Source organism: Ursus maritimus, unplaced genomic scaffold (genome assembly GCF_017311325.1).
Source record: "Ursus maritimus isolate PB19 unplaced genomic scaffold, ASM1731132v1 scaffold_17, whole genome shotgun sequence".
NCBI lineage: Eukaryota > Metazoa > Chordata > Mammalia > Carnivora > Ursidae > Ursus > Ursus maritimus.
The window spans coordinates 55,405,612-55,417,497 of record NW_024424119.1 but is presented as its reverse complement, the minus strand read 5'-3'; the positions used below and the strand labels follow the sequence as shown (position 1 = coordinate 55,417,497).

The 11,886-nt window shown below is 57.5% G+C and overlaps 1 protein-coding gene across 8 annotated transcripts in view; it reads right to left on the bottom strand.

Annotated features, from left to right (window-relative positions):
- POMT1 (protein O-mannosyltransferase 1) overlaps positions 1-10,742 on the bottom strand; it is a 27,084-nt gene extending 16,342 nt beyond the window's left edge. Inside the window, exons 1-13 of one of the 8 annotated variants that reach the window (XR_005835289.1) lie at positions 10,088-10,356; positions 9,558-9,709; positions 8,381-8,487; positions 7,988-8,038; positions 7,286-7,432; positions 6,639-6,750; positions 5,996-6,061; positions 5,815-5,908; positions 5,446-5,601; positions 3,933-4,063; positions 3,468-3,563; positions 2,485-2,577; positions 701-797 (exon numbers count right to left, since the gene is read on the bottom strand). Coding sequence is in view for 7 of the 8 variants with exons in the window: in XM_040632098.1 (XP_040488032.1) it covers positions 701-797; positions 2,485-2,577; positions 3,468-3,563; positions 3,933-4,063; positions 5,446-5,601; positions 5,815-5,908; positions 5,996-6,061; positions 6,639-6,750; positions 7,286-7,432; positions 7,988-8,038; positions 8,381-8,487; positions 9,558-9,679 (1,272 nt within the window). In the remaining variant the exon portion in view is untranslated. Of the gene's footprint in view, positions 1-700; positions 798-2,484; positions 2,578-3,467; positions 3,564-3,932; positions 4,064-5,445; positions 5,602-5,814; positions 5,909-5,995; positions 6,062-6,638; positions 6,751-7,285; positions 7,433-7,987; positions 8,039-8,380; positions 8,488-9,174; positions 9,194-9,304; positions 9,523-9,557; positions 9,710-10,087; positions 10,357-10,390 lie in introns of those variants that run through there. The other 7 variants (XM_040632098.1, XM_040632093.1, XM_040632095.1 and 4 more) reach the window with 7 other exon arrangements.
- Between the last annotated feature and the right edge of the window lie 1,144 nt (positions 10,743-11,886).

The window sequence follows — 11,886 nt, the reverse complement described above, 5'->3', positions numbered from 1 at the left end:
GGCAGGGGCTGCAGCCAGTCGGGAGGCTGGAAGGACAGCCTGCCTCTCGTGAGGGAGAGGCCCCAGGGTGTTAGGGTGCGCACCGGACTGAAGCTGATTTTGTGCACGTCCTTGAACTCACGGCAGCGCAAGAGCCCAAGAACACAACTCTCTGCTCCTGCCACCTTTCCCAGGATGCCGTGTGGAGCCCCGGAGAGGGACTCTCGGGGGGTAGCGCATGCCCCCGGATGCTCAGAGGCAAGGCCACCACAGGCCCAGCTGCCTCAGGAGAGGGCACCGGCAAGGAACCGCCCCGGCCGTCCCCAGGGAAACCGCGTGACCAGAAGGCTTGTTCACACCAGGCAAGGCTCAACGAAAGAGGCTCCTGTGGTCGAGGGAGGGTGGCCGAGGCCCCTGACTCTGTGCATTCCATGACCTGGTCTTGAGGCTGGAGAGGCCGCCAAGTCCAAGGGAACCTTCACCCGGCAGGGCCCCGAAGGCCCACGGCCAGCACTAGCACTGACCAAGTTCCCCGCAAACTCGTCCCTCCCACAGAGCAAATCTCTGTTTCCCCGCAAAAACATCTGGGGCTTTTTTAGGAATAAAAATCACTAATTTTACATCTGAATCACAGTTACTCTAAAGGGCAGTTTTGACCGGTCCGTGTCAGGAAGGACGGGCGCCTGCTGGCCGTCAGGAGCGGTTCCCGCCGGGGACTCACCAGTCTCCAGAGGTTCTGGGAGGGCATGGAGATGTTGTAATCCACGTAGCAGGAGACCTCCTGCGAGTGCGGGCTCAGGGGCGCCGCCACGTCGTGCCTGGAAAACCAAACAGTCCTGTTTGGAGCTCCCCACCCTGCCGATCACCGCGCCTCGAAGGCAAAAAAGCCACTTGGGCGAACAAAGCGGGCTCAGCCTGAAGGAGCGCTGGGCCCCAAGCGGTGCCAGCTAAGGGCGTGCGGATCAATGGGACATGGCATGGCAGCCACTCCCCAGAAACCACACCTCTGGGGAAAAGTACACGTGCTGTGGGTCTGACGGATGGCAGTCCACGCCGTGGGGGTGTCGCCACTCTGCCACGGACGACAAAGCAAGTCTCGGAGGGAGGGGCCCACTGTCCCGGGAGCAGGACGACGCGCCCCAGGCCTCGGAAATGCTGCGGTACTAGGAACACTGTCAGGGGACGAGATGCCCTCGGGGACGGACGGCAACCCCAAACGTCCAGAAACACCCACCTCCCTCACCCACGCTTTATCCTACTTTGCGCCGGGCGCTCCGGAGGAGCTGGAGACAGCGCTCACACCCCGGCAAATGCAGACCTTCACAGGCACGGACCACAGATCGCCAGGCTGTGGGGCACTCCCAACAAAATCAGGACAGCAGGGAGCACCCGGGAAAGGCTTTGCGGAGGTGACATTTCAGTGGACACGTGACTACAGCGAGTGGGCCATGGGGGATGGGAGTCCAAGAACACTCCAGGCAGATGGAGCAGGTGTAAAGGCCCCAGGGCTGCTGTACTTGGCTGTCTGGGGACAACAGGGAGGCCGGGGGGCCACAGTGAAGTTTGCCAGGGGGTGACCAGGGGCCAGATCCCACCAAGCCCGGGAGAAGTGGGGACGTTATTCTGAGTGCGACAGCCACACTGTGGAAGTCACTGGAGGGCTTCTGGCTGAGAAGCGAGGCCAGGCCAGCGGACGGTGTGCTCACAGGGCACTGCTGGGGGGACGGGGACAGGGAGGCAGGAGGTCGGGGCACCGGCCCTCACGGCACAGGGATCAGGCCTGGACTGGGCCATGGCAGGAGCGGAAGGAAGAAAGAGAAGCAGCCAGGGTGGCGGCTGGGCACCCGGCTCTTCCCAGGGAGAAGCAGGGGAGGCCAGGAGCCTGCACTGCCCCAAGAGCCAAGGCCTGCCATATGGCTTTCGGTGGGGGTAGTGGTGGGGGTGGGAAGCAGACTCGATGCACAATTTGGGAGTCACGAGGAGCCACAAGATGAGCCAAGAAGCTGGGTGGAGGCAGGAAGAGAGGAGGCTGGGCACGTCAGTTTGCAGAGACTGCCCAGGTCAAGTCAGGGAAGGGCCAAGCACCGACACACAAGTACCCTTCCCGACCCTACGGAGTCGGGATTTCAGTCCTCCTTGAATTCACACGCACTTTAAGCATTTAACTTTACAGACGGACGTGCCCGCACTTCATTCCGTGCGGAGGCACTCCCGTGCTCTCCCTAACTTCCCGGAACCTCCTCCCCGACCTCTCACTGCAGGGTCCGGGGTCCGGGGTGGCGGGGCCACCCTGCTAAGGCTCCATTTCCCTCCCACCCCTCCCTGTGCTGCTGCCGTCACTGGGGGGCGCCTCCCAACAGGCTGCAGCCGCGGTCCGCCCCAAGGGAGCAAGAGATGGCCATGGGGGCAGTGGGGCAGTGGGCGGGCTCTGCCCTGGACAGAGAGCCCCAGCGGAAACCCCGGAAAGCCCGAGAGGAGCGGAGCGGGCCGACGGCGGGCACTCACGTGTTGAGGAAGCGGGTGGTCATGCCGTGTACCAGCTGCACCACGTCCCCATGCCGCACGGGCCTCGGGGGGCTACCCACCACCAGCTGATGCCTGCGAATACAGAGGGCCGCCGGCTGGACACGTGGCCTCCTTCGTCCACGCTCTCCGAGCAAGCGCACTGAGGGCCCCGCAGGCTGGTGGCGAGCGCGGTGGAGCAGCCAGACACGGCCCGCAGCCTCACGCGGCTGCAGCAAGCGCCAAACCCAGCAGCCGCCCGCGGGTGTGCCACGGCGGGCACAGGGACGCCAAGGCGCCCGTGGCGGGGAGGACCGCGGTCAAGGCAGCCTCCCAGAGGGGCGGACATTTAGGTTTTTAGGAGCCAGCTGGGTAAGATCGTTCCAGCCTGAGTGACAGCACATGCGAGGAGCCTGCCTTGTTCCCAAAACGCAGGGCAGGGTGGGTGCTGTGAGGGGCCGGCCAGGCCCCGGGCCGGAAGGAGGCCGGGAGCTGCAGGCCACCGCCAGGGCTCTGGATGGCACTGAAGGGGCAACGGAAGCTAGGAAGGGTTTCAGCACGACAGTGACCTGCCACGAGTGACATTTTAAAAGACCACGCAGGGCTGCGAAAACTGGAGCGGGAGGAAAGCGCTGGGGGAGGCAGCAGGGGTAGAGATGGAGGCCAGGACGGCTTGAGACTTCGTTTGCCGGTGGGGTCCACAGATGGGCTGCTGGACTGGACGGACTGGATGGGGGAGGGGGACAAGGGAGTCGTCCGTCCGTGAGCCTGAGCAAGGGAGTGCCTCGGGGGCACAGGGAGCGCTGGCAGAGTTTGTGCGGCACCCGGGGGAACACGGGGTGGGCAGTTCCCTGAGGAAGCATCCAACCCCCGGACTGCAGGCTCATCAGCACAGAGCTGCTCTCAAAGCTTCCAGGGAGGAAGGGAACACGGAGAGAGGACGACGAGGTTAAGCCCCAGTGTGGAGTCCCAGGAAACGCACGCACCTCCCGGGATCCTTCACGATCCACCAGTTGTTGACGTCTTTGAAGGGATAACAGGTCACCTGCTGCTGGTGCGAGCTGCCTCGGCCGTTCTCGTATCTGCATGAAGAAACCAACACAACTGTCTGCCAGTGGCTGCAATCAGCCTCTCTCTCGAGGTTCCTGCAAATACCACCCGGCAAGGTGTCCGGGAGAAGACAAGGATGAGACGTGTAAGTGTGGGTCTACGAGGGGCTGGAGGGCACGCCCAGCGTGCGAGTCGCGCAGCAGACGCGGGACAGCCCAGGCCCTCTGCTCCCCAAGTCCCTCTGTTTCATACACAAAAAGGATAAGATTCATTGATAATCAGAACCTGAGAGCTCAATGTCTTTCTCGGAAATTTCATTTACAGTGAACGCTGGTAACGGCAAAAATGTGAAAAAACCACACAGTTTATGATCTTCGATTTACAACGGTGACTTTCCTTACATCATGGGGTAGGTGCTCTGGTGGGAATGAAGCCAGCAGGGCACGGGTTTGCCGAAGACGTTCTTCAGAGTGACCTGGGAACCATAGGCCACCTCCAGGGGCTGGCCCTGCGTGATCCGAGCTAGCCCTCCCTAAGACAAAAGCAGAAGGTGGCACGTGAGAAAGAGTGCCTCTCGACAGCCACATGTCCATGGGGGTGCGATGTATTCGGGGTGGTGGTGGTCCTTATCATATCATGGAAATGGCTATGAGGACATGGGACCTGCTCCTCACGAGTTACATGACATAATCATCACACAGCTGCCTGGACAGGATGATGCCTCCAGGGCCAGGAACTCTCCTACCCTTCCACGCGCCCGCTCACCTCACTGCCACAGGCGTCTTCGGAGAAGGGCAACCCTGTCCACTTGAAAGGTGAGGCTCTCTCATATAAATCTATCGATCTAGCTTTCTTTCTTTCTTTCTTTTTCTTTTAAGATTTTATTTATTTGGCAGAGAGGGAGAAAGAGAGCACAAGCAGGGGGAGCGGCAGGCAGAAGGAAAAGCTGGCTCCCCACTGAGCAGGGAGCCTGACGTGGGGCTCGATCCCAGGACCCTGAGATCACGACCTGAACCGAAGGCAGACACTTCACCAACTGAGCCACCCAGGTGCCCCCTAAATAAATTCTGAAAGGAAAAAAATGGGGCGCCTGGGGGGCAGTCAGTGAAGCATCCAACTCTTGGTTTCAGCTCAGGTCATGATCTCAGGGTTATGGGCTTGAGCCCCATGATGGGCTCTGCACTCAGTGGGGAGTCTGCTGGAGATTCTCCCTCTCCCTCTGCCCCCGCTCTTGCTCGTGCACTCTGTCTCTCAAATAAATACATCTTTAAAAAAAAAAAGGGTGAGAAAACCAGCACTTGGATGAACTAAGAAATTTGCCCAAACACGCACGCCAGGCTGTCAGAGAGCCGACAGTCAAGAGCCAGTCTGTCTGAGTCTCTGGTCCTCACCACCCCCATCGGAACGCTCCGCTCTCTCTGAAAAGTCAGCAGGAACGAATGCCAGAGTTGAGCTTGTCCTGTGACAAGTGTGCACCTTTCTCAAGTCGGTAGGACTTCACCATGTCCTCAGGCAGGACACACTGAAGAGCTGACCCCTTCGTCTATTTCCACACCGTCCACACACGCAGAATTAGTTTAGAAATACTAAAGCAGACCCTTCACGTCTTGATTTCCACCCCTAACACTTGACAATATTTACATAAGAAAACTCTGGTCTAGGGGCACCTGGGGGGCTCAGTCGGTGAAGCCTCTGCCTTCGGCTCAGGTCATGATCCCAGGGTCCTGGGATCAAGCCCGGTATCGGGCTCCCTGCTCAGCGGTGAGTCTGCTTCTCTCTCTGCCTGTCCCTCCCTGCTGCTCGTGCTCTCTCTCGCTCTCTCTCAAATAAATAAAACCTTAAAAACAAAAAACAAACAACAAACCCTGAGTCTAGTCTTGTCCCCTCTGGGGTGGCTGTGGCACCCCTCCTTACCTCCAGGCTGGCTTGGAAAGCACTGGACATGACCTGATCGTGGGGCCCGGAGCGGTAGACCAGAATCAAGTGGACATAGAAGAAGAGCAAGTACATGAGGGCCGGGACGACCAGCAGGGCTGCGGCTCGGGCAAGCAGGTGACAGAGCACACGGACCTGCCGCAGATGGGGGACCGGTCACGTCCCAGTGCCTGGGAAGGCGCGGCCGCTCCAGACGGGCAGGCTCCGAGCAAGTGGGTGGCAGAGCTCTGGGCTCCCCGCAGCCGCGGGCGGGAGGCTCACGGAGGCCCATCTTCCGGAGAAGCCCTTCTCCCCAGACCCCCGCCCACCCCGGGATGGCCGCGCACCCTGCTCCACGGCGGCACCTACGTGTGACAGAGTCCGGTCTCCGATCAGGTGCCAGGCATGGACGCTGGCGACTGCGAGCACCAGCAGGTACGTGAAAACACCCACATATTTGACACTGAAAAGACACGAGGAGAAATGGTTACAACAAGGCACAGAACAAGGACGATGCCAAGGCCGCCCCAGACCCGCGGACCACACTCACCCCACGGCACAGGAGCAGGCCACTCCCGTCAGCATCAGCCAAAACCACCAGCTCAGAGAGAAGGGCCTGGGGTCAAAGCAGAAGAGCAAAGCTGGGAACGGTTCACGAAACATCGCCCGAGAAGGCACATTCCTCAGAGCTCCCGGGGTCGGCTGGCCATCCCAAGCTTCAAGACGAGAGAAACGAACCCTCATCTCCCAAATCTCAGTCCCGGCAGAACTTTTCTTTTTGGCCAGAACATTTTCCCAGTTAGTTTAGATTATACAAAAATGAGGGGCGCCTGGGTGGCTCAGCTGGTGAAGCATCTGCCTTCGGCTCAGGTCACGATCCTGGTGTCCTGGGACAGAGCGCCGTGTCGGGCTCCCTGCTCAGGGGGGAGTCTGCTTCTCCCTCTCCCTCTGCCCCTCCCCTTGCTCGTGCTCTCTCTTGCTCACACTGCTCGCTCTCAAATAAATAATTAAGAAATAAATTATACAAAAATGAGAAGGTATTTAGGAAGTCAGGAGCCAAGGCCAGTCTAGATGATGAAAGATAATCCACAAGCAGCCCCCCCAAAATGAAAAGGCATCAGACCTTCTCAGATCCACAAACCACCCAGACCCTTCTCTCACTAACCAGGAAGGACATGTCTCACTCTGCATACCTCTGTTTTTGGGAGTTGGAGAACTTCAGGTAGGACAGCACAGCCAACAGATTAAAAAATATTAACACTGACTCCAAAAGCATGAGCCTTGACTGAGTGATGAGAGCATTCTCTGTTAGAAAGAGGACACATATGTCAGCTGTCAGGGAGCAGGGGCAAACGTAAGGGGATGGGAGCATCCACAGAAAGGACATACTCTAAATGCCACAGAACGTGGCCACAGGAAGTTCAGGATTAGGTGGCTGGAAGGGGATAGATTCCAGAACCACAAAGGTGAGTTCTTAGGTGTGAACCATGCCTAGCAAGACCTTGCTGCCCTGACCCTGGGCAGGCCACCAGACCTTTCCGAGTCTTTCTCTTTCTCATTTGCAGAAGGAATACCAACTTTGTGGTATAGGCATGTATTTGGCTGCAAAAGTCTGACCATACAGTCCCGCCACCCCATACCCTGGGAGGAGGGCAACTGACTCCCAGAGTCAAATCTGGATGAACTGGGCACACTTTCTTCTGTCCTGTGACTAGGAGACCGTGCAGGGGGCACATCTACTAAACCCACGTGCTCTCCTGGGCCGCACGCTGAAACCACCAAGGCCAGCGCTGGGTTCTTCCCTGCGTGACACCAAAGCAGGCAGAGGCCTGGGTCTCACCGATAAGCATCAGCAGAGCAGCCCCCATGGCGGCGCAATGAGAAAAGCCGAGCTCCAGCAGGATCTGGTAGGCCATGGGCACCGACAGGGCCCCGGTCAGGGCCGGCAGCAGGCGCAAAGACCACACGGGCACGTTGCTGCTGTATTCTGGGAAAGCAACCACAGCAGAGCTGAGCACACGGCACGCACTGCCTTCCTACACTGCAGGTGTGTTTTCAAACACAGTGTCATGTTCACAGACCCTAAAGTGCAAGTTTGCAAAACTAGGGACCATATCAGGAACGGAGTGTGTAAGCGCAGGTAAAAGCTTTGACATCGGCCGTGCGTCGTCAAAGCCTCGCTCTCAACAAGCACGGAAACAATGCCTAATGATTCTGAAAGTAGTTAGTGCTTTACTTATTTATAAATTTACTCCACCTTCTCCCAGAAACATCGGGGCAACAGACAAAACTTACACGTACAAAAGATAATTGCGCTCGGACGCCATGTACAGACTGTGCTATGGGTACCGAAAACCAAGGACAAAAAAGGACTATGATTAAACACTAAGACGTTTACCAGACCTTTCAAAAGTCTTCCACTTGTACTGAATTTATCATACCCAGGACAGATTAATAACCACAGCTGTTAATCCCTATGAAAGCCACTCCCTCTCCATTCTAATACGGGCAAAGTCACAAAGGACGTGAACATGACTTTTACCTGCTCCGATTCTGTTCCACAAAAAGTTACCATCGAATCCTCCTAAATAACCTGAAACAGAAGACGAGTCAGTAACTATCTCGTGCAGCAAAGAGCTGGGGAGTGCCGAACCACGGCAGCAACAGGGAAACAATGATAAATAATTACATATGGTTTCTGCCCTCAAGAAATTTCACTTATGAGTTCTGTTTTATTATTTTTAAAATAAATTACCACAATTCTACCTATTTATTTATTTAGGTGTTGTAGATAGGCTTTATTTATTAATTTATTTTTAAGTAATCTTTACGCACAACCCCGAGATCAAGAGTCGCACGCTCCACCGATTGAGCCAGTTGGACGCCCCTTGCGTATAACTTTTAAAGGGCCACTTCTCTTACTAATGACTCCTACCTCCTAAGGCCAGCAGCATATGGCCAAACGGTGGTCCACTGCCATCCAGAAAGAAGATCCGCTTCATGTAGAAAGAGATGTACTGCCCATAATACACTTCATCAAAACTGAAAAGCAAACCCACGTGATAGTCAACCAGAAATCGTCACCAAACACAGGTGCAAGGGTAAACATATACCTGTTTCCAAACAACGCGAGAAGAGTGCTCAGCAAAGGTCAGATCTTTTGCTGCAACTGCACCGCGTCCCCAAATATGAACACAGGTGCACAGCATCAACCATCAAGGTCAGGAGGGAAAACTCACCAAGAACAGCCACATACTCAGGATGTTGGCCCAGCACAGACTCTATTTACCCTCCCTAGTGTCACTTAGGGACGTGCTAGCAGGCAGCCTACGAGAGGCCTCACAGACCCGAGGCTACGTCTGTGACTAAGGGTCAGAATCACACCTGGTAACCAGGGGCAGGGGTCACTGGGGGACGTGCAGAAACCAACGGCAACACATGTTTTCAGACAATCGGGGACATTCAAGGATACTGCCAATATTGCTGTCAATTTCTTAGGTGTGATAACATTGATACGGATTTTAAGAGTTTTCATCTGTTAGAAATATACTAAATGACTTAAACATACTGCTTATGACTTGCCTCAAAAAAGTCCCCTGAAGCTGAGTGATGAATACATTGGTTGGGGAAGAGGTTATTATACTACTCTCCCTACTTCTGCATCTGTTTAATGTGTTCCACAACAAAAAAGTTAAATTTTTTGGTTCTTTTTTGAACACACGAACTAACCAGATAGCGACTGGCCCTGTAATACCACCAACAGCCATCTCTCCTTAAAACAAAGAACGCAAAGGTCAATGGCAACTCACTTCCAAACCCATCAATCCTCCACCCTCCACCCTTGATTTTAAATGGTTACCTACAGCTGCTGCACCTGCTTCAGGGGCCAGATTTCACCTGCTAGAGAACTACAGGGCACGATGTGATAGGTGGACTCAGCACGTGCTGTTCTGGAGACCAACGGGCCTCTCCTCTGCCCAAAACACCCATCCCTGAGAAGCCCAGAATTCCACTCTCTCACTTCCGCTGTTCAGAGGGGCACTTTCTGTCACCAACGCATGAACAAATTACAATTCTTTCCGATTGGCCCTGAATGGGGGTGTCTGGCTTACACCACAGCCCTTGGATAGGCGAGCTGCCACAGGCGGCTCAGTAGCCCCACGGCGGTCAGAGCCACAACATTCAAATTGATGTCAGCTGTCACCACGACAGGGCGCTTCAAAAATCCCAACATCTTGTAGAGAAGCAGGTCCTTGAGGATGCCCTGGAGAAGAAGGGAAGAGACGGAGTGAGTAAACAAGCGGCCACCCGGAAGGCTCACAGGTTCGAGGAAAAGCATCGCAACCACCCCGGCTCTCCAGCGCACCACGAAGAACCATGCGTTGGGGGGTCGTTGAGAGAAAGGCAGGAGGACACCAGCAGCCAACTAAGGTGAGAATTCGGGACTGAATATTCACTCACTCAACAAGTCACTCCGCGAACACCCACTGAGCCCTTCCTGGAGAGGAGCTGCTTATCGGGGAAGCCCGCGGACCTCGCCAACCTCGCCCTTCTGGGCCTCAGAAGCCGCCTCATCAGCCGCTAGTGCCTCCCCCGCACCCCTCCCTGCTGCTGCCCATCCCCTAGGCTTCCCCTTTCTCACCCTGAGGGTGCATCTGTACCCGGACGCCCCCGTTTCCTCCCCAAGGCGTCATCTTCCCTTGGGCTCCACTCGTCTTAAGGCTACATCTACGCTAGGCGCCCCTTCTCGCACCAAAGCTGCATCTGGCCTTTGGCGGTCCCCTTCTCCGCAGAGACCTCATCGGCTCTGGGAGGCCCCCACTCCTCTTCCAGGCATTCCTTTCTCTCTCAGGCTGCACCTTCCCAAAGGTTTCATTCGCCCCTGAGCACCCACTCCTCTCCCAAGCCTGCACCTGCCGGGGCGCCCCCCTCTCCCCGGGCGCACCTGCCCTCGGCCCCGCCCCCAGCCGGGCCGACGCCGACGCCCTCGGCCCTGCTCGTCCGCAAGCCGCGCACGCGCGTCCTGCGCAAACTCTCTGGCGTCTCAACTGGGCGCTGTCCCTGGTGCCCCAAACGTACTCTCGTTTCGTCGAGTTCCCGCAGAGTTGCTCCCCGCGTCCGGCCCCGCCTCGGATCCGTCGGCGGGGGTGGGGGCGGGAGACGCCGACCGTTAAGTGTTCTCGTCACGCTGGGGGGCGAGACCGCTCGGCACTCTGCACCGCCCACGCACCGCCTGCTCGACGCTCGACTCGCCGCGCCTGCGGAGCCCTTCGCGGGAGCGCCGCGCGTGCGTCCTGCGCCAGGGCACCGCGCGTGCGCCGCAAGGGCTGTCAGGGTGTGGAGCGGCGCGGAGACCCGCCTCTGTCGTGCGTCGTTAACGGCTTTGGTATCCCGGGAACTTAGTGCTCGCTGAACGCTCCGGTGTCGTTTTTAAAAAGCAAGACAGTCGGTCCTTAACCGTGTCCATCTCAGTGCAGTCCGGCGAGCAACTCGCGTGCGGATGTCTGCCGCTCCCCGGGCTCCGGCTTCTCCAGCCGCCGCTCTCTCGCCCCTCCTCCCCAGGCTCCCGCAGGCTCCCGCGGGCTCCCGCAGGCTCCCGCGGGCTCCCGCGACCCCTGCCGCCCCTCCCCCGCGCCCCACAAGGCTCCCTTGGGCCCCTGCACCCCAGCCGCAGCTCTTCCGTCCCCCCAGGCGCCCCCGGCCCCCGCGCGGAGCCTGTCCTGCGGGTGACACAGCGCCTTTGGCCAGGGGAACGGCGGGGCGGGACGGTTAACCGACGGGAACACCACCCTTCTTAGTCTCCCACGTCCTGGTCCTTTCGTGTATGTGTGTGTGCATCTCACGGATGGGTACCTCAGGGTTAGGAACTACAATTACGGTTCTTCACTGTGCAAGATTTTTTCCCCCCACGAATGTTGGTCAACCCAGCGTTAGAGGACACGGGTTACGAATGTAGGGGTACCTCTGACTTAACCGTGCCTCGCCCAAGGCTGTGGAGAGGGGGCGAGCTGCGGCTCACCCCGCCTGAGGCCGGGGGCTCCCTGGGCTCCGGGAGGAGTGGGGCTGGCTGGCTCCTGGTGAGGTTCCGTGAACCACCCGTCCCTAGGGGCAGTGGATCCAGGGAACGGGTGTGGCCGCTAGAGCCAAGACAGCCCATGCCCAGGTCCCAGTTCTTCCATACAGTCAAGAGGCGCAGAAGGAATCTGCAAGGAAGGAGTCTTTCCTCATGGAAAGTGTTCTTCGCGGGGATGATTTATAAGTTTCCTACATTCTTAACTGGTGCCCACGACCTCTTTGAATCCACACTACCCCCAGGAGGTAGGTACTGTTAAATCGACATTTTCCAGTTGAAATTGTGACTGGGGGGGGGGGGTCCTTNNNNGTCATGCAGCTGGGGTGGGGGTGGGGCAGAACCGAGCATCACCATCGGGACTCAAATCC